Source organism: Elephas maximus, chromosome 13 (assembly GCF_024166365.1).
Source record: "Elephas maximus indicus isolate mEleMax1 chromosome 13, mEleMax1 primary haplotype, whole genome shotgun sequence".
Taxonomy (NCBI): domain Eukaryota; kingdom Metazoa; phylum Chordata; class Mammalia; order Proboscidea; family Elephantidae; genus Elephas; species Elephas maximus.
The window spans coordinates 70,411,794-70,437,302 of NC_064831.1; the positions used below are offsets into that span (position 1 = coordinate 70,411,794).

The 25,509-nt window shown below is 43.4% G+C and overlaps 1 protein-coding gene across 1 annotated transcript; it reads left to right on the forward strand.

Annotated features, from left to right (window-relative positions):
- Positions 1–223: 223 nt before the first annotated feature.
- LOC126057179 (protein FAM170B-like) lies at positions 224–23,573 on the forward strand. The gene is made up of 5 exons (XM_049852623.1): positions 224–733; positions 19,768–20,893; positions 21,136–21,211; positions 22,097–22,361; positions 23,437–23,573. Exons 1-2 carry the CDS (start codon positions 595–597, stop codon positions 20,661–20,663), a joined length of 1,035 nt encoding a protein of 344 aa, XP_049708580.1. The 5' UTR covers positions 224–594; the 3' UTR covers positions 20,664–20,893; positions 21,136–21,211; positions 22,097–22,361; positions 23,437–23,573.
- The last annotated feature ends 1,936 nt before the right edge of the window (positions 23,574–25,509 follow it).

Below are 25,509 nucleotides of genomic sequence, written 5' to 3' on the forward strand. Positions count from 1 at the left end.
TGCTTTCTGAAATATATATATATTTTTTTCTTTTTTTTAACGGAGGCATACCACCCACATTTTTACATTTCCTTTCCTTTTCTTCTCTAATTGCACTGACTAGACTTTCCCAAACCAAAACCAAAACCAAACCAAACCCGTTGGCATCAAGTCAATTCCGACTCCTAGTGACCCTACAGGACAGGAGTAGAACTGCCCCACAGGGTTTCCAAGGATTCCAGCAGCCAGCCTTTCAGTTAGCAACCAGAGCTCTTAACCACTGGGCCACCAGGGCCCCAGATTTTCCCAGTAACGCTTAACACCAGTGGTGGTGGACGAACTCCTGTTCTTGCCCCTAAATTTAAGGGAAATATTTTTAACGTCTCGCTATTTAGTATTATGCAGGCGGAAGCTTTTGAGAGCAGTATGGTTTCCGGTGTAAAGGAGGTAGCCGAAGGGAAAGCTTTTGAAGAGCAAGTCAGAGTAGCCCAGGTTGGCTCGTGCTCCTCCGAGGGGCTGTCGGGCCCCCTCCCGCGCTGCCCACGCTCTGGCCCGGGGGTCCAAGTTTCTCCCTGCGTTTCCCCGTGAACACCATCCAGCTGCCTGGCCTTTAAAATGCCGGGACCGCCGCGGCTCCGCTCAGAGCCCCCTCTCGGCGGCGGGCCTGGGCTCGCCCGCGCCTCCCGGGGGCTGGCTCAGCCGCAGCCCGGCCGCTGTCCGCCGAGCCTCGGGCGCACCGGACAGGCCGCTCCAGGTAAGCGCTGCGGGGCTTCCTGGACCGGCCGCCTTGGCGCCGGCGGGGCTGGCGCGCAACGTCGTTGGCCCGGCGAGGGCGGCGCGCGGTCCCCACCGCGGAGCGAGCCCGTCGGCCGCAGGCGGAGCTGTGACCGCGGTGGTCGGGCCGGGCCCGCAGGGGCAGCGAGGAGACCCGCTTGGGCACCGGGCCGGGGGCCCTCCTCCGCAGCGGTGAGCCCCATCGGCGTGTAGGGCAGGATCGCGCGGGCAGGTGACAGCAGCCCTGGACTGCCAGGGTGGGAGCCGCGCCGCGGTATCTGCGGGGCTCAGATCTCCACAACCTGGGGGCTAGTTGGGCTGAGCTGTGGTCAGGCTCGGTGATGATACCAAGCCATCGCCTCCCAATTTGGGAGCTGTTCGCCCTCTGCATTGAGGGGTGTGATTAAAACCGAATCAGAAATTTTTTCTCGCCAAATTCGGTGCCTGAAATTTAGTCTCTGGAGCCCTGGTGGTCCAGTGGTTACGCACTTGGCTGCTAATCAAAAGGTCGTCGGTTCGAGCTCACCAGAGGCTCCAGATGTGGTAGTCTGCTTCCATAAAGATTTACATCTTTGTATGAATAGACACTTCACTAAAGAAGACATTCAGGTAGCTAACAGATATAAGAAGAAATGTTCACGATCATTAGCCATTAGAGAAACGCAGATCAAAACCACAATGAGATTTCATCTCACTCCGACAAGGCTGGCATTAATCCAGAAACACAAAATAATAAACGTTGGAGAGGCTGTGGAGAGATTGGGACACTTATACACTGCTGGTGGGAATGTAAAATGGTACAACCACTTTGGAAATCGATTTGGCACTTCCTTAAAAAGCTTTAAAGCTAGAAATAGAACTACCATACGATCCAGTAATCCCACTCCTTGGAATATATCCCAGAGAAATAAGAGCCTTTACATGAACAGATATATGCACACCCATGTTTATTGCAGCACTGTTTACAACAGCAAAAAGATGGAAGCAACCAAGGTGCCCATCAACGGATGAATGGATAAATAAATTATGGTATGTTCACACAATGGAATACTACCCATTGATAAAGAACAGTGAGGAATCTGTGAAACATTTCATAACATGGAGGAACCTGGAAGGCATTATGCTGAGTGAAATTAGTTCCAAAAGGACAAATATTGCATAAGACCACTATTCTAAGAACTTGAGAAGTAGTTTAAACGGAGAAGAAAACATTCTTTTGTGGTTAAGAGAGGGGGGAGGGAGGGAGGGTGAGAGAGGGGCATTCACTAATTGGATAGTAGATAAGAACTACCTTAGGTGAAGGGAAAGACAGCACACAATACAGGGGAGGTCAGCACAATTGGACTAAACCAAAAACAAAGAAGTTTCCTGAATAAACGCAATGCTTTGAAGGCTAGCGTAGCAGGGGCAGGGGTCTGGGGACCATGGTTTCAGGGGACATCTAAGTCAATTGGCATAATAAAATCTATTAAGAAAACATTCTCTACCCCACTTTGAAGAGTGACGTCTGGGGTCTTAAATGCTAGCAAGCAGCCATCTGAGATGCATCAATTGGTCTCAACCCACCTGGATCAAAGGAGAATGAAGAACACCAAGGTCACAAGGCGATTATGAGCCCAAGAGACAGAAAAGGCCACGTGAACCAGAGACTACATCATCCTGAGACCAGAAGAACTAGATGGTGCCCGGCTACAACCGATGACTGCCCTGACAGGGAACACAACAGAGAACCCCTGAGGGAGCAGGAGAGCAGTGGGATACAGACCCCAAATTCTCATAAGACCAGACTTAATGGTCTGAGACTAGAAGGACCCCAGTGGTCATGGCCCCCAGACCTTCTGTTGGCCCAGGACAGGAAACATTCCTGAAGCCAACTCTTCAGACATGGATTAGACTGGACAATGGGTTGGAGAGGGATGCTGGTGAGGAGTGAGCTTCGTGGATCAGGTGGACACTTGAGACTATGTTGGCATCTCCTGCCTGCAGGGGAGATGAGAGGGTGGAGGGGGTTAGAAGCCAGCGAAAAGGACACGAAAAGAGAGAGGAGGGCGAGAGCAGGCTGTCTCATTAGGGGGAGAGTAATTGGGAGTGTGTAGCAAGGTGTATATGGGTTTTTGTGTGAGAGACTGACTTGATTTGTAAACTTTCACTTAAAGCACTATAAAAATTATTAAAAAAAAAAAGATTTACATCTTTGGAAACCCTTTGGGGCAATTCTCCTCTGTCCTATAGGGTCGCTATGAGTCCAAATCCACTCAACAGCAATGGGTTTGATTTGGTTTAGTTTGGTGGCTTCAGTAACATAGACTAGATTTTTCTCGGTGTAGCTGGTGAAGGTCACAACTGATGTGACTCTGGGGAAAAGCTTTGTTGGTGACAGCCTTTCTAAAGAATCATCAAGTCTTGATTGGTGTTTTGTCCGATCTGCTAAAAGCCTAATCCAAGTTTTTGAATATTTTCCCATTTCACTGGAGAAGGGCTCTGAGAAATATTCTTGGGAATGTATTATGGAGCTGAGTTTGATAAGCAGATTGTCTGCAGGGAAAGTTCTGGAAAGGAAAGACCATCAGGAAGGACCAAGGTGATGCGTGTTCTTACTGGATGCATAGTTAAGGGTCACAATGGGGTGTAAGGATGTGGCTCTGGACCCAGGAAAAAAAATGCCCGACCACCCTCCCACCTTCACTGGGTCCATGTCAACCCACATCTGTGTCAACCTGCAGGTTCTTCCCAGTCATCGTGTGGAGTTACCTGAGCCTCCCAATTCCAACCAGAGAACCGGAGTATCTGGCTTGACACTTCCATCCAGTCTGACTTTTTTACATCAGAATATTTATCAAGTGAATTAACAGATCTGTTTTTGGAAACTGGTACTCAAGTCTCCTGTACTTCCCTCCCCTCCTCAATGTGCCTCTTGAGGTGAACTACGATAACCTGATTTGTGATCTTTGTGAACCTCAAAGTGGATTTAGAGCATCGTAAGACCAAACAACCTGTGGCCTTACGTGTGATTTACAAATTGAATGTCGCTTAAGGCTATATTTACAGGCGTGGCTCAGCATAAGACGTGTGTCTCCTTTTCAGGACACATTAGGGAAAAAATAGTGCAGGCAAAAACTTACCTGGGAAAACTACTCTGAAAGAAATGACTTTATGTTTTTTACAAAACAGAAAATATAGGTAAGCTATCCATTTAAAAAAAAAAATTTTTTTTATCCATTTATTCCATGTGATCTTTGTATTAATGTGTCCTTATTCCAGAGTTTTTTTTTTTTATTCCAGAGAGTTAACTTCCCAATCACATTTTCCAGTTGTATTTATTAGTTCTGAATGACACTCAAGTAATGGGATGCATGAAGTAGAATGTGACTCTGAGCTCAGAGAAGTGTGGAAAATTGTAGCAAATTCCTGGCAGTTACATGTCTATGATATAAATGTGAAATCAATAAGGTTATGGTGGCAGAGAGGTTATATTTTCAAAATAGCATTAGCTTTAATTAGCCTGAAAAAAAAAAGTTAAGCTAGAAGTTAAATGACTGTTTTTAAGTTGTGATTTAGTAAACTGCTACTTTCCGCAGTTTATTTCCTTGGAGTGTTAATGAAAGAGGCAGCCATTCTGAAAATACTGCCTTTCTAATTAATGTTCTCTGACCAATATTTACACTCCCTGGCCACACTCTCAGCACAGACTCAAAATCTGCAGCATCCTGGCTACCATTACTCATAGATAAATACCGATACATAGCTGGGTCCTGATCAAAAGGGGGGTAAATGTGGAACAGAAGTTTAGATTCTCAAGGAATCCAGACTTACCGGACCCATTGAGACTGGAAGAATCCCTGAATCGAATGCCCTGAAATAATCTTTAAACTGTGAACCAAAACTGTCCCCTGAAGTTGTCATTAAACCAAACAACAGTTTGGCTCAATTAGTAAAAAGTGTTTATTTTGAGCATGTCCCTCTTTTAAAGCATCAACTGTATGACATCATAATGACAGCAGTAACTCTAAAGCATAGATAAGATGTTTAGGGGCACTGAATCTAACTCAAATGTGGTGAAATAATTTGGGTAGAGAATGATGACATGATGTAAAGAATGTACCTGTGTTAATGAGCTGTACACGTAGAAATTGTTGAATGAGTGTATGTTTTGCTGTGCATTTTTTTACCAAAAATAAAATATTGTTTTTAAATCTGCAATAACAAGGTGGTTTGTATGTTGTTGTTGTTGTTAGCTGCTGTTGAGTTGGCTCTGACTCATAGCAGCTCTACGTACGGCAGAACAAAACACTGCTGGGTCCTGTGCCACTCTCACAATCGTTGCTATGTTTGAGCCCATTTCTGCAGCCACTGTGTCAGTCCATCTCTTTGAGTGTCTTTCTCTTTTTCACTGACCCTCTACCAAGCATGCTGTCCTTCTCCGGGGACTGACCCCTCCTGATAACATGTCCAAAGTGTGTGAGACAAAGCTTCACCATCCTTCCTTCTAAGGAGTATTCTGGTTGTACTTCCTCCAAGACAGATTTGTTCCTTCCAAGACAGATTTGTTCGTTTTTCTGGCAGTCCATAGTATATTCAACATTATTCGCCAACACCATAAGTTAGAAGCATACAATTCTTTGGTCTTCCTTATTCTTTATCCAGCTTTCTCATGCATATGAGGCGATTGAAAATATCATGGCTTGGTCAAGCACACCTTAGTCCTCAAAGTGACATCTTTGCTTTTCAACACTTTAAAGAGGTCTTTTGCAGCAGATTTGCCCAATGCAATACGTCATTTGATTTCTCGACTACTGTTTCTATGATTGTGGATCCAAGTAAAATGAAATCCTTGACAACTTCACTGTTTTTCTCTCTGTTTATCATGATGTTGCTCATTGGTCCCATTGTGAGGATTTTTGTTTTCTTTGTTGTGATGTAGTCCATACTAAGGTCTGTTGTCTTTGCTCTTCATTAGTAAGTGCTTCAAGTCCTCTTCACTTTCAGCAAGCAAGGTTGTGTCATCTGTGTGTTGCAGGGAGTTTATGAATCTTCCTCCAATCCTGATGCCCCGTTCTTTATTTAGTCCAGCTTCTTGGATTATTTGCTCAGCATACAGACTGAATAATTATGGTGAAAAGATACAACCCTGATGCACATCTTTCCTTTCCGTTAAAATTCTACAGTATTTCCACGACTTAAATACAAAACTGAAATACAATCAAGGAAAATGTCCTTAAATTATTATGCCTGGCCCAGATAGAAAGAGCAGTGTTTATAAAGTTGACAGGTTTCCTGGACTCTGAGGTTAATGTTCTAAATAAGCACTGATGTGGACAAAGGCTGAATGGCTCTGGATTTTGGCAGTCAAGGTTCTGGAGCTGGTGCATGTCAGTGAATGTTTGAGATCACTGAAGTTCACTCTTAATATTTTCAGATGTTTTAACTGTTTGGAAGGGAAACTTTCCTGAAGTGTATTACACGCTTCCTACAGTCAGTGAGTGGGAATGTACGTGTTTCCTGATGACGCAGGACCAGCCCTATGAAACCAGTTGTTTGTGTACCTAGCATGGAAAGGACCCTGGCGTCTGCGTCAGACAGATCAGCGTTTAGTCCTGGTCCTGTCGCAAGGCAGATGACCTTAAGCCAGTGACCTTTTGGGTTTCAGTTCTGTTGTTTGTGAAGCCTGGGAATCATCAATACCTAAAGTTAGTTCCATTTATGAAGCACTTCCTAAATGCTGAGCATTTCATATATTCTGTCGTTTAAATCTCAGAGCAGCAGTTAACATCTCCATTGTCCAGATGAGGACATAATGATCAGAGAAGCAACTCAAATTACCCAAGGTGAATTCAGGGTGGGAGAGCTGGGATTCCAAACCAGGGTCTTCTGACTTTGAAGCCACGTTTTCTCACCTGCTATGTTGGATCTATTGTATGAGATTGCTCAAAGGAAAAATTCCCTGATTTAGGGTCATCACCAAAGAGAAAAATGTAGCTGGACTTAACAATTATTACCAGCTGGTTCCATTTTGTAAAGATTAAATTGGAGCCCTGGTGATGCAGTCAGTGGTTAAGATGGATTAAATTAAAGGAGATAATTCATGGCAATGGACCTAGGGAGTGGGCTCCTCTGTAAATGCTGTGACTATGATCAGCTATCCTGTGGAAGCTCCTCACTCTGTCTGAGACTCAGTTTCCCCCATTTATACACAGGAAAATCTTTCCTTCCTTGCTGGGTCATGTGGGAAACCCTGGTGGTGTAGTGGTTAAGAGCTACAGCTGCTAATCAAAAGGTCGGCAGTTTGAATCTACCAGGTGCTCCTTGGAAGTTTTATGAGGCAATTCTACTTTGTCCTGTAGAGTCACTATGAATCGGAATGGACTTGACAGCAATGGGTGGGGAACATTTAAGTCAGTTAACCTTAAGTAAAGCAGATAACCCTCCATAATGTGGATAGGCCTCATCCAATCAGTTGAAGGCCCAAAGGGCAAAAACTAAGGTTTCCCTAGGGAGAAGGATTTTACCTCAAGACTATAGACATCCTGCTGGAGTTTCCAGCCCACTGCCTGGCCACCTACTTCAGACATTAGACTGCTAGAGTTTCCAGCTGGTCTCATGATTTAAAGATTTTGGGCATGGCAGTCCCTACAATTGCATGAGCGAATTGCTTAAAACACATCTCTGTATCTCTGTACATACATACGTGTATCTTATGGTTCTGTTTCTCTGGAGAACTTTGACTAATACAGTGCTCAGTAGATTTCTTCTGTGTGTCCTTGAACAGATGCCTCTATGGCAGGCCATCCCAGAAGGGTCCCTTCTGTGTCCCCAGTGATGCTGTGATGCTTCAAGCCCTCCCAGGTAGAGCCCTCCATGGGAAACTTACTCCAAGGGAAACATAGAAGGCCAATGTCATAGATAGGAAGAGATCAGGTTGGGATGCTTAATCCCAGAATCCCCAGCTCATTACTTACTCCTTGAGCATCAGGCTTCTAGGGTTCCCTGTAGCACAGTGGGACATCCACCCAAAGAAGCCTTCTTCATTTGCCCTGCAGCTTTGGTCTCAAATACCTATAGTGGTGTCCAGCCCCAGTAGCTGGCCCAGGACTGCTTTGCCCCTCAGTTGAAGTTTAACATGAAAGCAGATCTAGTGCCTCCCTGCCCCTTTCCTCAGGGCCCATGTCATCACCTTGAGCTCAAGGTTTTACCACTCAAATAGCAAAGGCAGGCACAGAGAAATGAGAAGGAACATTTCCTACATAAACTAGAGCTCCTTGGACTTTTGTACTGAACCCACCAAAGACAGAGGAGAGAATGTGACCTGGTTCTATACCTGAATGTCTGGCCACAGGGCAAACATGTTACATTCAGTGTGTATATTGTGTCTTTATGGGAGGGTTTTGTTCTTCTCCATCATGGGACTTTGTTTTAACATAAAGCAAAGCAGCCCTCCACCACCACCATTCTGGGAAGATGTGCCCTGTTGTCCGGGGTCACAGCTGCTGCCCTTTCTATGATGTAGGTCCTGGTTTGGGCTGTTTATACCCTTCTTCTCTGACTCCTAGTGCCATGGCCCCAGTAGAACCCAGCAGATCCCACAATGGCCTTCTATCTACATTCTTGAGTGGTCTGAAGAGAAAGAACCCTGAATTTCCCCTAGCGGTTGGATCAGGGCCAGAAAACACAGGGTAACAGGCCACCACTCCTGCATCCCAGGCCCATGACAGACATTAGTGATTGAAATGAAAAGTCCTTTCTGTGGATATCAACGTGGACATGAATTTTTATGATTCAGGTAACCACGAGGAGTTGACCAGAGTTGTAATGACACCTGTGTGTCATCCAGGGGTTGGCATTTGTAGCCAGCAAGTGGTCCCACACAGCATGGCCTTTATCATCAAGTCCAGCTCCTCTGGCTACACAGACTTCTCTTAGGCTTAGACAGTTTCCTGGGTTCTAGGTGTTTGCTCATGGCAGCCCTGTGTGTGTCAGAGTAGAACTGTGCACCATAGGATTTTCAAGGCTGTGACTTTTCTGGAGCAGATCACCAGGTCTGTCTTCCAAGGCACCTCTGGAGGGGTTCAAACTGCCAGTCTTTCGGCTAACACTCAAGCACTTATCCGTTTGCACCCTTTGTGTGGTCACCATGGTTGGAATTGACTCAGTGGCAACTAACAACAAAACAAAGAGGTTGCAGTGAGCACCTGCTTATTCACTCAGCAGTGAGTGTAGAGCCTAGTAAGTGCTGAGTGCTGGGGGATACAACCCTGTTTAAACGCTCACCTTGTTTTCAAGAAGTTTACAACCAAGCCAGTGAAACAAATGACCAACAAACACTCACAGTGTGGTGTATTTCTATGGGAGAATGGCATGCGAGGTACGTGGGTGGGGAGGGGCAAACAGGAGAGAGTGGGTGAGGAGCCCTACTTCCATCATGGGGAAGGCAGAGTTTGGGTAGTTTCAGTGGAAAACTGGAACTCTTATAGGGAATTAAACTTTTCTTAAAAAAACAAAAAACGCATTGCCATCGAGTCAATTTCAACTTACAGTGACCCTATAGGATAGAGTAGAACTGCCCTATAAGGTTTCCAATGAGTGGCTGGTGCATTCAAACTGCCGACATTTTGTTTAGCAGCCAAGCTCTTAACCACTGTACCGCTGTTCTACACAGGTGAAATATCATGTGCAAAGATACAGAGACAAGGAGGCTGATATGTTCAGATAAGGGTGAGAAGTTTGATATGGATGAATGGAGGGCATTGGGAGGGTGTTTTGAGAGAGAAGAGACTAGAAAAGGGGATAGGTCATAAAGAGCTCAGCCGAGGAGCTCCCTTGACCCCAATGGCCAGAAGAACAAATGGATGACACCCCCAATGTGACACCACTCGTTTGCCTAGAGCAGACATTGCTAATCAGTCATGGTACTCTTTCCCATGGAGCAAGAGTGAGGCCTTAGAATCCTTCTCTAAATTGACTGAAGTTGGCTCATGAAATGGTATCTAGTTGGGCACTGAAGACAGTGAGAGCACATCCAGGGATCTTAAGCCAGGGGAGTAATGTGATGTCAAAATCCTGAAAGTGTTTTCCCATGTACCCATCTTTCCTAGCTTTCTCACTTCTGTCCCCTGCCCTTCCTATAAGCCAGAGGAGCATCGATAAAACTACCCTTGTGGACATCTAGATCAGTTGGCATAACAAAATATGTTAAGAAAATGTTCTGCATCCCACTTTGATGAGTGGTGTCTGAGGTCTTAAATGCTGGCAAGTGGCCATCTAAGATGCATCAACGGATCTCAACCCACCAGGAGCAAAGGAGAATGAAGAACACTAAAGACACAAGATAAATATGAGCCCAAGAGATAGAAGGGACCACACAAACCAGAGACTACATCAGCGTGAGACCAGAACTAGATGGTGCCTGGCTACAACTGATGACTGCCCTGACAGGGAACACAACAGAGAACCCCTAGATGGAGCAGGAGAGCAGTGGGATACAGACTTCAAATTCTCATAAAAAGACCAGACTTAGTGGTCTGACTAAGACTAGAGGGACTCTAGAGGTCATGGTCTCTAGACCTTCTGTTAGCCCAAGATTGGAACCATTCCCGAAGCCAACTCTTGAGACATGAATTGGACTGAACTATAAGACAGAAAATGGTACTGGTGAGAAGTGCACTTCTTGGCTCAAGTAGACACATGAGACTATGTGGGCAGCTCCTGACTAGAGGCAAGATGAGAAGGCAGAGGGGGACATAAGCTGGTTGAAAGGACATGGGCAATACAGGGTGAAGAGGAGGAGTGTGCTGTCTCATTAAGGAGAGAGCAGCTAGGAGAACATAGCAAGGTGTATATAAGTTTTTGTATGAAAGACTGACTTAACTTTCACTTAAAGCCCCCCCACCAAAAAAAACTACCCCTGTGCAACCAAGATTACCTAAGACTCACCAAGACAGATGTGTAAACGGTGTGTTGTGGGGCCCCTGGGTGGTCCTGACTCAGTGCTGCCTCTGGGCCTGAGGGAGCACCAGTACCCTCCTCTGGCTGTCGACCTTAAATCAGGTGTGACTCCTATGACCAGAACATTTGAGGGACTGAGACGGAGACCTGGCCTGTTTGTGTCTGAGAGGATGCAGGCAAGGCTGGGCCAGCAATGAGGCCCCACACATGGAACAGCATCAGCACCAGGCTCTGGAGGGCTAGGGCGCTCCTGCCAACCAAACCTCTGTCAGAAGTGTGGTTCTTCAGCTCTTCCTCAGAAAACTGCCTGTTACCCTTATATTAACTGATGTTTAGGGGAGGTGCTGTTCTTCACAGGGCCAGCTGACTTGGCAAGTGGACATTCTGGACTCCACTCCCTGGAAGTGACCTGGGTTCCACTGGTCACAATTATAAGGCAGAATTGTTCAGTGATGGTCACAGCATGTGTCCTCCTTCCCTGTGCCCCAGTAAATATATTAATCATTTATTCTCAGTGTCTGCAGAAGAACAGAGAAAAGTTGTGCTAACTCTAGCAAACTAAGCTGTGAAAATAGCTGCCTCTTCCTGGCAGCCACATCTCTGAGCAAACAAAGACATTATTGTTAATCAATATACAAGCCCAGAGAAAGCTAAATCTTCTAAAATGTGTCTTCTTGTTCAGCACTTGCTCTGATTTCTGAGAATACTCTTTAGAAAGACAATGGGTATCACTGTTAGTGTGGGGAGGGCAGATTTACAGTGTTCAAAGGGTCATATTAATATCTAGAATTGAACTCTCACTTTAACCCCACCCCAACCCATTCAGAGGAGGCGTTCCTTCAACTGTGACTCCAAGGAAATAACTGTCTCCACTGGAAGCCTGCAGCCAAAGCTCTATTCATTTAACCTTTCGATTATGCTCGCAAGACAAAAGATCCCCTCTGAGAGGCACCTCAGAAGCAGAGGTGGTTGGGGATGAGGGACAATTTAGGAAAGTGCTTCCTACATGTGCTTGGTAGTTACAGTGGTGGAAGGATGGAGAAGGAACTGATTCAGTAATCAGTACCTTACCGACCTGACAATCCTTGGTTGGACTCAAAGATTATAAAACCTTAGAGATATCCCCCCAGGGGGAACACGAGGGTCTCTGGTTGCCAAACTACCCTGACCTGGCTTCAGTTCTTAACTTTACCCCTTACAGCTGTGTGACCACGAACCATCAACCCACTGCTCTGAGCTGCTGTTTTCTCATTGGTAAAATGGAGATATGAATACTGACCTCCTAAATTTTGGGAGGATCTTGCAGAGAAGAATATGTGACCTTAACTAGTCATATGCCTGTCACAAGAAAGTCCAGAGAAATGTGTGTGGAATCTGAATCTTATTGTGAGACTATAAGTCATACTGTAAGAATGTAACAAAGAGAGGGCAGAGAAAAATGGCCATGTAAACAGTTGCATGGTCCTGTCCCTCCACAAAACAAAACAAAAGTAAGCAGAACCTGGCAGAATTAATGGTCTCAGAACTCTAGAACCCCGTAGAAGAGTTATAGCAACTAAGCGAATGTTGAATCAAAAAAAAAAACAAAAAAAAACTTGACATATAAATGGCAAGAAAGCTTTGATTTTTCTACCCACCTGTGCCCCATCCCCTCCCTGGCTTTCTTGGCTGACTTTTAAAGTGGCACTTTGGCCTGCACTCCTAGAAAGGGATCTTGGTCTCTGGCTCTAGACTGATCAGAGCAGATTTGACAGCCAAACTACTGCATGTGTATGTTTAAGCCTGTCTGGGTACTGCTCGAAGGACTGAAATTATGGTTTTCAAAAGCATCATGCATATGAGAGAATTGAGAAAGCCACGTGTATGCTTAAAGAAATACGCTCAGAAATTACCTGAAAAGACCCTACACATTCACCTCAGGCTGATCCCTAAGCTCAGTGCAAACCTGTCTAAGTCCTGAAGGAGACCCCCAGCACAGAGCCAATTTTCAAAGACAGATAGAGGGGGTTTTCCTCCCTTGACATTTTTCTCCCAGCATTCAAGGAAAACTCCGTCAAAACACTAGCTAAACCCAAGCTAAGAAACAGAGCCTTCAGTGTCCACACACATACATGAAGTCAGTCTTTGCAAAAATATTTAGGGGAAGTCACTAAATAAGCAGACAACTATGGCCTTCAATAATTTAAAAACAACAACAAAAAAGCAAGGCCTGGAGAAGAGGATGAGTCTGATTTCCAGAGTTACCACACTATAATAGTCAGCCGTCACAGTTTCAAAAATAAAATCACAAGGCACACAAAAACACAGAAATGAATGGTCCATCAAAAGAACAAAATAAAGTGACAGAAGCTGTCCTGAGGAAGGACAGATAATGGACTTACTAGACAAAGACTTTAAAACAACAGTATTAAGTATATTAAAGCAGCTAAAGAAAAATGCAGACAAAGAACTAAAAGAAATAAGAAAAATGATACAGGAACAAAATGAAAATATCAGTAAAGAAATAGAAATTTTAAAAAGGAACCACACAAATACTGGAACTGAAAAGTACAATAACTAAAGTGAAAATGTCACTAAAGGGATTTTTAAAAATCTACCAACAGATATGAGCTGGGAGAAAAAAAGAATAAATGAATTTGAAGATAGAACAGTTGAAATTATTGAGTCCAAGGAGCAAAAACAAAAAAAGTGAACAGAACCTAAGGAACTTATGGAACACTATCAAGCAGAACAATATATGCATTATGGGAGTCCTAGAAGGAGAGGAGAGAGATAAAGGGACAGAAAGAATATTTGAAGAAATAATGGACAAAAACTTCTCAAATTTTATGAGTTTCTTGGATGAATGTACACATCCATGAAGCTCAACAAACTCAAAGTGAGATAAACTCAAAGAAATCCACACAGCCACATTATTATCAAACTGTTGAAAACTAAAAACAAAGAAAATCTTGAAAGCAGCAAGAGAAAAATGACTTGTTACATACGAGCAGCCAATTTCTCATTAGGAATTATGTAGGCCAGAAAAAAGTGGGATGACATATTTGAAGTGCTGAAAGAAAAAAAAAAAAAAAAAAACCATCAACCAAGAATTCTGTATTCAGCAAAACTGTCCTTAAAAAATAAAGGAGAAATTAAGACATTCCCAGATTTAAATAAAAATTTAAGGGAGTTTGTTACCACTAGACCTGCCCTATGAGAAATGCTAAAAGGTGTCCTTCAGGTTGAAATGAAAGGACGTTAGACAGTAACTCAGAGCCATATAAAGAAATAAAGATCTTCAGTAAACGTCATTACATGGATAAATATAAAAGCCACTATTACAGCATTTTTGGTTTGTAACTCTGCTTTTTATTTCCTACATGCTTTAAAAGAGAAAAGCATAAAACTATTTACAAATCTATGTTATTGGTCACACGCTGCGTAAATATGTAACTTTTTACAACAATGATATAAAGAGTGGAGAGGACAGAGCTGTATAGGAACAGAGCTTCTATAAGCTACTAAAGTTAAGTTGGAATAAATTCAATCTCTTATTTCTGTTGTTAGGTGCCATTGAGTCAGGTCCTACTCATAGTGACTCCATGCACAACAGAACAAAACACTGCTCAGTCCTGCACCATCCTCACAATCGTTGTTATGCTTGAGCCCATTGTTGCAACCACTGTGTCAATCCATCTCATTGAAGGTCTTCCTCTTTTTTGCTGACCTTCCACTTTACCAAGCATGCTGTCCTTCTCTAGGAACTGGTCCCTTCTGATAGCATATCCAAAGTACATGAGACAAAGTCTCACCATCCTTGCTTCTAAGGAGCATTCTGGCTGTAATTCTTCCAAGACAGATTTGTTCATTCTTCTGGCAGTCCATGGTATATTCAGTATTCTTTGCCAACATCTTAATTCAAAGGCATTAATTCTTCTTCGGCCGTCCTTATTCATTGTCCCTCTTTCAAATGAAACTTCAATCTAGGTATTATAAACTTAGGATGTTAAATGTAATCCCCGTGGTAACAACAAAGAAAATATCTAAAATTTTTACACAGAAGGAAATGAAAATGAATCAAAATGGTTCACTACCAAAAAAAACTAAACATAAATAAAGCAGTGTTGGAGGAAATATAGGACAAAAAAAGGTATAAGATGTACCAAAACCAAATAGTACCCCCAAAGTCTGTGTTTGAATCCTAACACTTATACTTGTGGATGTAGTCTTGTATGGAAATAGACTTTTCTTTGTTAGGTTAGTTAGGTCATACTCCGTAGGGTGGGTTCTAACTCTAATCACTTCAGAGTTTAGAAAGAACAGATTAGACACAGATACACACACACACACACACACACACACACACACACACACACAGGGGAAGACAGATGCCAGGCCCAGGAGCACCAAGAAGCTGTGAGAAAATAAATTCCTATTCTTTAAAATCACCCATTTATGGTCATTTGTTACAGCAACACTAAAACTAAGACACTTGGGGAAATCTAACTTTATGCTCACTAAGCTTGTATGGCTTACAACAGCCCCCAAATCAGGTCACAGTAGAGACCCTGAAGGTTCCCAGAGCCAGTACTTGCTGGTAGTGCTGACTGGCATCTGTCCTGAGTGGCAGGTCAAGGGGAACGGGGCAGAGACATTTACTCAGCCTCCCTCCTGAGTGAAGAGGAGGTGGTTAAAAAGGAACCAGAGGGCTGGCAGATGCAAGCTGTAGTTCAAGTGGCAACAGATGAAATTTTTCACACATACGAGACTCCAGGGGCCCCTGTATAACGCAGACTTGCAGGTTCTAAATGATGCCTTGCTTATTTAAAGCAATATTTGTGAGGCCACCAAAGGATCTAGGATGACAAAACCAAATGCCTACAGAGGCCAGGCAGGTGACATAAATGACTGAAGTGGGCTGGATTTAAGACGATAAGGAGTGGTGGGGACTGTGGGAAGTGAGACATGAGAGCAGAGTAAAGGGGACACTGGCCACTCAGCTCCAGTTGCATGCTGCCAAGCAGAAATGCAGGCCTGAAGTAGCCAGATCTGACCACTTTCCAAAAGCAGAATTATCAACTTTTATGTGAAATATTCCAATAGGCAACACTTTCAAATTAAAGCAAGACTACGCTAAAAGCCATTCTACAGCCCAAACAGAACCAAATCTACCACTGATTGATGATCATTGACTCAGACACTCCTTTGTTATTGTCTAGTGGATTGGAGTTTGGGGCATTGTTCATTGTCATGATTTTCAAATTTAAGTAAAAAAACTTTTGTCAAACGGTGCCTTCTATGGAATCCCATTAATGTATCGTCAATGGCTGCTCTTGCCCTACACTTGCAGAGTTAAGTAGTTGCGACAGAGACCACACATGGTCCACAAAGCCTATTGACTGTCTGACTCCTTCAGAAAATGGTTGCCAGCCCCTGAATCATTAACTATCAATGTATTTCTCTTCCCTAAGGAATACAAGGCTCAATGTCTATTCATTTTCCTCCTGACCCCTTCAATATTGTTTATCTCTTTGCCATGGTTGAGTTTAAACCTGGACCATGGAACTGAGCTATGTCAGTGATGATATCACACAAGGGTTCTGGGGACCTTAGCATTCACTCAGAACCCAATTGGAGGTCTTATCTCTAAGAGTTTCTGTGGGAGAGTGACTTTAGATAACAGTTTCCAAAAACTAGAGAAACCAGCGTCCCCACTAGGATAGAAGTGGGGAGGGACATCACCCTGAGCCTGGGCTTCCTCCAAGGCTCAGGTTCACCCTGGCAGAATGAAGCATCAATTCAAGACTAACAGGCCTACCCCCAAGTCTTCTGGTAAGATGAGATCTCTTTCCCCAAAGGTGGGCACTGGGCAGATGGTTTAGTTTCTCTGGGAAGAGAGAATCAGATTCTCTGGGAAGAAAAGAATGGGGTACAGTTAGGGGAGGCTTTTTGAGGCATGCAGCATAGCAGCATAGCATGGGCTCTGAGATGTCAACATTTGTATCTGAATTAACAATGAATATGTGAAAGAAAGAAGTCGGAGGGAGGGAGAGAGAATATTATACATGAATCTTACCTTAAGTCTTGGATCTGCACAGCACAGGCACAGACATATTTCTCAGTTACTCAGACCTATAGTCTCTGTACAGTGGTCAATGTCAGCTTTGAAGATACCTCAGGAGAGGATACCATACTTTACAGATATACTCTTGTGGGTTTGCAAAACTGTATTTTTACTACGAACAGCTTTGGACTGGTGTTGGGGAGAAACTGAACAGGGTGCGAGGAGAGTTAGGTGGTCTGGAATGGGACCCCAAAAGAAGAAGAGATTGGTGTTTAAATGAGGAAAACTGAGGAAACAGGGAAAGATGGGAAGGGGGTAGAGTGGAAGCATGGAGAACCAGAGTCTCAAGGATGGGGGATACTGCAGACATAACTGCACTGCCTCAGCTCTGCTGTCCCAGGGCCTAATCCCTGATTCTGCACCACAAAGCACCCAGAGGACACGCTCTCTCTGAAGGCATTTACTTGATCCTACAACCTGGGGCCCATCAAAAGATGCTCAAAGGGTGATGATTCAGGGAGAGTTGGAAACCACTTAGCAAAGGAGAAGGTATTCTAGGATCTCTATCACCTTGAGGAAGAAAGAACCACGATGCTCGAGAGCCTGGGGAGCTAGAGATAGGGTGACCTCGAGACAAGACCTGGAGAGAAGCAAGACATGGGAGATGAATAAAGGGTCAGGCTGGGGGCTGTGGCAGGGAGCCCCACAGTGCCCCTGCTGATCCTCAGTATGGGCCCATAGTGCTGTGGACACCCAGTGCTGATCTCCAGGGAATTGGGAACCAGCAGAAACGTAAAAGTAAAGGAAAAACACAAATGGCAGAACTTATTTAAAAAACAAAATGAGAATAAAACAAACCGTCCATTCCTAATATTTAATGTGTGTGTGAATAGATAGACAGACAGATAGATGATAGGTAGGTAAGCAGGTAGATAGATGATAGATAGATGGGTGGATAGGGATAGATAGAAAATAAACACATACATAAAGTTTTGGAATTGTGTTAACACCTTCTGGAAGGTAACCAGGGTATCAACAGGAGGCATTAAATTCATCTTTATTTCTATATACAGAAAACATACGCATTCAGTATTTGAGTAATTTTATAAATAAAAATATAAAGGAGGAGGTTCTGAGAGTGAGGTGGGATCAGGGTGCTGAGACCCCTGTCATTTCTTTGTAAGGAAAGGTCCGAGAGCTGGTAGAGCAGGGGCTGCAGTTTGACAGCTTAAAGAGAAGCTGCTGTTGGCAGGAGTCTCACGCCTGCTCTCAAGGCCTCTCTGGTCTCCATTTACCTTCCGTCTACCCTGCCATGCTATCCCCCAGGGCTTCAGGACACTTCCTAGAGTTTGTTTATAATTTACCAGTTTTAGTAACCTAGTGCTGTCATAACAGATACACCACAAGTGGGTGGCTTTAAAAAATTAAATTTATTTTCTCACAGTTTCGGAGGCTAAAAGTCAAAATCAGGATCTCAGCCCTGTTAATTCCTTCTCCTAGTTTCTGGTGTCTGGCAGCGATCTTTGGCATTCCTTGGTATCTGTCTCTCCTCTGTGTGTGTCTTTGTGTCTATTCTGCTTTTTTATAACTCAAGTAATTAAGCGTAGGACCCATCCTACTGTGGTATGACCTTATTTACATACAAAAAACCCTCTTTTCAAACAGGGTCATATTTACAGGTGCAGGGACTAGGATCTCAACACATATTTTGGGAGGTCACAATTCAATTCATAGCATTAGGCCTCTGATATAATTTCTGATTCAGTATTGCTACTTGTCTATTTCCCATACCCTATCATTCCTGTCATTCCCTGTGCCTTTCTTGGTGTCTTGTCCCATCATCTGCCTAACATATTGACACTCTTTTTTCTCTCTGCCTCAGCATGTATATTTTTTAATTCTCTTCCCATTGACTCCCTATCCTAAATCATTCAAGTTCTCTTCAGTACTCCCAACTCGTACACAACACACAGGTGCACAGATATATCACACATACAGCATACACTTTTTCTGTTTGAGTTCTCTCCACTCAGAACTTGGCTTCTAGCATCAAAGTTTTTAGATATAATCATCACACATTTGCTTTCTCTGAGAGGGATGATCTTTATTGAAGAAATATTTGTCAGGAAAATACACTTAGGAAAATAGTTTTATAGTTCACATGTTAAGAGCCGAACATTCTTACACTATTCAGACAGAAAGCAAGAACTCCTGAATCATAAAATCTTGGACAACCTGTAAGAAAATGTTAAGACTACTTCTGTTTTTTTTAATCTACGATTCCTGCAGGGGAAGTGACTGCCCACAAAAAGCAGATATTTTTTCCACATCTTACATTAAAAATTTACTAAGAAAACTTTACATTTGTCCATAGAAGAAAGTTCATATTATCAAGAATCAATGAAAGAAAGTGGTTTCCATGTTCAAAACAAAAATACAAATTCATCATTTCACAAAAACATGCTATAACACAAAAGTGTTAAAGGGTTCAAAATTTACCAAAACGTACAAGGGATTAACACTGTTTCTCTCCACACGAATAACTTTTGGTAATGAGATATGGCTCTGATTAGTTCTATTGGATACTGCAGACTGGGAATGAGAATTTGACCTTCCTTGGCCAAACTTCGGCCTGGGCTCCAATGTTTCAAGGTAGGAAATACTGAGCTACTACGGAGGGAGAAAGGATCCAAAAGTTCACATATATGTACTGTGTACAGGGAGCCCTGGCGGCACAGTGGTTAAGGTGCTCGACTGCTATAATGAAAGGTTGGTGCTCCATGGGTGAAAGATGTGGCAGTCTGCTTCCGTAGAGATTTACAGCCTTGAAAACTCTATGGGGTCGCTATGAGTTAGAATTGACTTGACAGCAGTGGGTTTGTTTGTTTTTTAAATACTATATATAATATTTCATAGAATGATAGAACACCTGGCTAGACATGACCTGGGGATCACCGAGCACAAAGTTCTAATTTATAGACAGCAACACAGAGGCTCAGAGAGCTAATGGGTTTCTCCTTATTTCCCAGAGGAAAGCTCACCAGAATCTGGACCCTCTAGAAAAAGAAATCTAAACAGTGCCAGCAAGAACCAACAGGTCACTGAGCCCTTTTCTGCCTTGAATTCAACACCTCCCACCCATGAGCCATCTTCTTCTCATGTGGCCCCAAAGAAGCAGGTGGAACAATGGGTAAGGTGTGCATATTTCACTAAAGTCAGCACCGTAAAGGGAGTAGCAGTTGAATGGGAAACAGATGCTGCGTTTTCACACATGGAAAATCCCCCCCGAATATTTGAAGCTGAACTTTCAAGTGACAGCAGCATTAGTCCTCCTGCCAGTATAACTCACACAAGGTCCCAGGTCAGTTCCATCAGGTCCAGGGAGGAGGAGGAAGAGTCTGAAACACCTGAGCTTGCCCCAGAGGTGGAAGAGGAGGAGGAGGAGAACAACAACTACGAGAGGCCCCGCGCAGTGACACCAGAGTGGCTGATGACTAGGGAGCATGGCTTCCGCTGTATGGCCTGCTGCCGCGTGTTCCCATCCAGGGAGGCCATCTTGGAACATGCCCGACATGGAGTGAGGGAGGGATTCAGCTGTCGTGTTTTCTTTGAAGAGATGCTGGAGATGCGGCGGCCTGCCCCAGAACCTCGGAGGCCCAGACGGAAAGATCTGATGGGCCAGCGTCGCCAAATGGTGGCCATAGTGGCAGATATAGAAAGAATGCAGAGAGCATCTCAAATGCTCCAGGAGCAGTTGGACAAGGAAACTCTACAGCTGCGGAGGCTGGAAAAAGAACTGTCCAAAATGCGGAGGAGGGAGAAGAGGCAGAGAGAAGCTCCCACCTATCGTCACCAACACCCAAGGGGAAAACGCTTAAAGAGGTCTCACCAAATGACCCTTAGACCTCCAAAGAGCAATCAGTAGAGTGAGGATGATCAGGCTCCTTCTATGCAATCCTCCAGCCAAGCCACAATTTCTTCCAATTTCGCTTGTCCCAATTGCACTATGAACACAGGGTCCAGGAGCAAGTATACCAGCAGGAGGGTCAGAAAATTGGCTTCAGAGGCCGATACAAGCTGAGAGCAATACCTCAGCCCAGAAGGAGAGCAGGAAAGCAGGCCTCATATGAATGTCAAGTCTTCAGGATGCTAAAGGTGGGTGAAATTATTAGTTGAGAGAAGAACATGGTTTCAGAGGGGGGAAAAGGGGGAGTGGGGGAGGGCACAGGGAAGGCAGCTCTGAGACATGAAGGGGATGGGAGAGAATTGGGGGATGGTTTGACTTGGTTTCATGTAGAGTGAAGGAACCTGCTCAGACAAGGCCTGGGAAATCTGATGAGGCACAAGAAAAGAATATCCCTATAACCATGTACTTCCATGTTCCTCCTCCTTCCCAGCATGCACAGGAGGGAATGTGGCCCATGAAAAGAGGACCTGCCAAGAGGAGAAGAGGACCTTCTGTTCGTAAGAATTGTGAGTTCGCTAAGTCCAGGGTTAGAGGGCTCATTCCATCCATGATTGATGGGTTTTGCTTGTTTGGTGGTTGTCATTTTTGGCTTGTTACTGGCAGGGATGGTGTTACTGGCAGGTGGTGTTCTTTGCTTTCCCAGTTGGTCACTGGGTTTTTCTCTCACTGGTGCCCAGAGCTCTATAGATACCTTTTGCCAGTGGGTTCTCTGCATGTGAGGTATGGATGGGGGTGAAGAGAAGGATTGATGGTGAAGACTGTTCCTAATCTCCATTCTGATGGATTCTGTATCTCTAAGGCCATCAATGGAGAGTGGAGCCAAAAGGATGTGACCACTCTCTCGGAGGCTCAGGGCTAACTAAGCCCAGCATCCTAGAAAGGAGAAGAAAAACATCATAAAGATCAGAAAGTATATTACTATCTTACTCAGGACTGGATTGAGAACATTTCTTGACCTTCTGGGCTCTGCTTGCTGACTCAGACTTTCTGAGCAAAACTCAGAACTCCACAAACGATGCTAGGTCTTGGGCTGTCCAATATATATCCCATGGGAGCTCCTTGGGTGGGAATGGTTATAACTCAGGATCTTTTTCCGTCTGAGTTTCTAGCTACTGACATTGAAATAACACATGGTTGGATTGACTTCTTTTTTTTTTTCCCCTCATGGTTTTGAGATCATAAGACAGTAAAAAAGACAGCCCATCTATTTCTGGAGGAGCAAGAGAGAGATGAGGCTAACTGGAACCCGAAAAGACATCCTAGATTTCAGTGGTAGGATGGGACTTCTGTATTCAGTTTAGAGGGTATTTAGGAAAAGCCACTAGAGTTAGACCATCAAATATGAGGCACATTCATCCACATGCTGCCATGTTTGTTTCTCACACTGACAGTGGCACCCTGGAGATGTTTCCCATCTGGAAAAGAAGACTGAGGAAGAGTTATCCACCTCAGTGAGGACTCTGCACATTTCTGAGGCTCAGAGGAGCAACTCCAGGCTGAGCTGGGCTACAGAGAAAGTGTCTGGCATTCCTGGTGGTAAGCAGAGTCTATGCTGGGAACTACAACTGCGTGAGGGACACATGGCAGACTGATGGCCTTCTGTGTTCTGAAAGTCGACATCGATCAAGATAACACTCTCCATTTTCTCTCTTGAAAGTAAGTCCTGGACACTGTAGGTGTGTTTCTAAAAGTGTGTATGTTCTAGAACCAGGATATAGCAGCACATCTGTTACAGAAAAATTTCAGTGACACACATTGACAAAGCGGATTTCACTGCCTGTTGAGTCCACCGAATTGCACATCAAATATGTTCATTAAATGTTTGCAGTGTACTTATATTAAGTATCACAAATATTTTTTGTAATTCTAGATCTGGAGACCATAGGAGAATGTTATACCTAAACAGCAAGTGAGAAAAGTTGCCCTATTCAAAGGTTCTACATATATCAATTAATATAAATTTGTTGTTTGTATTCTATTTCTCCATACCCTTTATAATTTTTGTCTGTTAGGCAGATCTGATTCTGAAATAGTTGTATTAAAGATTTCCAACTTACTCTTTTGTCATTCTCTATAGTTTATTTTAATTGGATGTTATCTTAAGCATTTCTTCATATTAAAAATCATATATAGATATATGTATATAAATATATTTATACTTAAACAATATATAATATTTTGGGTGCTTATCAACTTTATATAAATGGTAAAAATTTTCATAATATTCTGCAACTTAAAAACTTTAAGTGCTGTATTTAGTAGTATTGTAACAAATAATGAATAAAATGGTGAAAAAATAATGATAGTCAACTAAATATCCCATCCTAACCATATTTATGCAACATAAGGGAAACATGCAAGAGAAATAAGGATTTTTTAGTAAGATTTCAAACAAGCAGGAGAGGATCTGATATTCTTAAATTGTAAGGCTAAATATTAAAAACTTCAGAGAAGAATTTTACCTAGCAGAAACGGTTGGTTCCTTATCAAAGAAAAATAAGCAGGAATATTAAAATATTAAGCATTTAATTCCAAAGATAATTCATAAAACTAATATCCTCATATAAATGTGTAAATCCAGAACATTCTTTGAAAGCTGCACAGCAAAAATTCATGAGAATCATATTTATCTTTTCATGGGTTTCCTTTTTAACTACTCTCTGAATAACTCTTGTATACATCCAACAGAACTATAAACTCATCAATAATTAATTTCATTTTTTATGTATAGACTATAATTACACAAACGAATATTAGAGGAAATCAGAGGCTGTAATATTGGTACCAAATGAGAAACATGGTGGGATGCATACGAACCTCCCAGAATCCTGTATTAAAATGTCTTCGTGCTGAACACTTCTGCTTCCATTAAAGGTATCTTCCCAGGGGGTGTTAGACCCATACTTCTTTATGCTTTCAACCTGGCAGATTAATTTCAGAGTCTAGAGTAGGGTGAAAGATACCCAGGGAAATGAACTTCAACTGTACAAAGAGGAGAGCTGCTAGACACTACTCGTAGTGGTTCATTCATCTTACAAATTGTTATTAAGCACCTATTTTGTGTTAGAGATTTATTTAGGGTGTTGAAGACAGAGCAGACACCCAAAGTCCCTGTCTTCATGGAGCTTATAGTCTGGTGAGAGAGAAACAGAAATTAAAAATTGCTATGTCAGGAGTGATAGGAACTATGTGAAAAGTAAAGCAGTGGAGCAAGGCGGGGGGCAGCAAGGGCACTGTTGTAAGGTAGGATGTACAAGGTGTCAGAGACAAAGTCAATTCCAACTTGTGGCAATCCCATGTGTTACAGAATAGAACTGCTTCATAAGATTTTCTTGGCTGTAACCTTAAGGGAAGCAGATTGCCAGGCCTTTCTTCCATGGTACTGCTGAGTGGGTTTGAATGCCAAACCTTAGGTTAGTAGTCGAGCGGAAACTGTTTGTACCATTAGAGACCCTTAGCTTCCTAGTGCGGCTGTTACACAAATACCAGAAGTGGATGGTTTTAAAAAACAGACATTTATTTTTCACAGGGCTGGAAACTAAAACTCAGGGTATTGGCCGTGTTGATTCTGTCTGTGAGCCTCCTAATTTCTGGTGTCTTCCAAGTGATCCTTGGCATTCCTGGGCTTGTAGACACATTTGTCTCTGTGGTCTGTTTCCCCTGGTGTGTGTATCTGTATCTATTCTGCTCTTATAATTCAGAAATGATTAGGTTTAGGACCGGCCCTACTCTGGTATGACCTCATTAACATAACCAAAACTCTATTTCTGAACAGGATCATATCCATGGGTAGAGGGACCAGGACTTCAGTACCTATTTTGGGAGGGATATAACTGAATCCACAACAGGGACATTGCAGAATCCAAGTGACAAGTGTTGGTGACTTGGAGTATAGACTAGGGTTGTGATGGAAGAGGTAAGAAGAGGTTCAGCTTGGCATATATTTCGAAAATACAACTAACAGGATTTGCTGACGGATTGGGATGTGGGGTGTGAGCAGAAGAGAGGAGGCCAAAATATGTGCCTGAGCCACTGGGTGAATGGCAGGGTCACTAATAAGGGGATCAGTTGGGGAAAAGTAAGCTTAGATGTGGAAGAATCAAGAGTTCTGCTTTGGCCATGATAATGTTAAGATCCTCTTAGACTTAAGTGTGATGTTATGTTAGAGGTATGATGCTAGAGTTCAGCTATTATACCCATTTTACACATGAGGAAACTGGGGCACAGAGAGGTTAAGTAAACTGGAGCTCTTTGAGTCAGTTATCTCTCAGGGCAAGGGGATATGATTTATAAACAGAACAGGCAGAAGAAGATAGAGGCTCTCCCCTTCAAGTCACTGGGGACACTGGTTGGATCAGAGCAGTGACTATTTAGAGATCCAGTCCCCAGGAAAGAAAAGACAGAGATGGGACTTGAACTCAGACCTCCCATCACACAGCCTTTTTAATTTACTCCACACTGCCACCTAGCCTATGACTATGAGTCAACTTGATGACAGTTTATTTTTTTTGCCACTTTAGCCCACCATTGGAGCCCTGGTGGCACAGTGGTTAAGAGCTACAGCTGCTAACCAAAAGGTTAGCAGTTTGAATCCGCCAGCCACTCCTTGGAAACCATATGGGGCAGTTCTAGTCTTAACTATAGGGTCACTATGAGTCAGAATTGACTTGAAGGCAAAGAGTTTAGCCCACCATTCATGCCTCCTGCCTTTCTTATGCTTTCCTCCACTGTGGGTCCTGGACAATGACCTGCTTACCTGGCTGGTGGCCAAGGAGAGAGGTATAAAGAGCTGTGGGATCTTCCC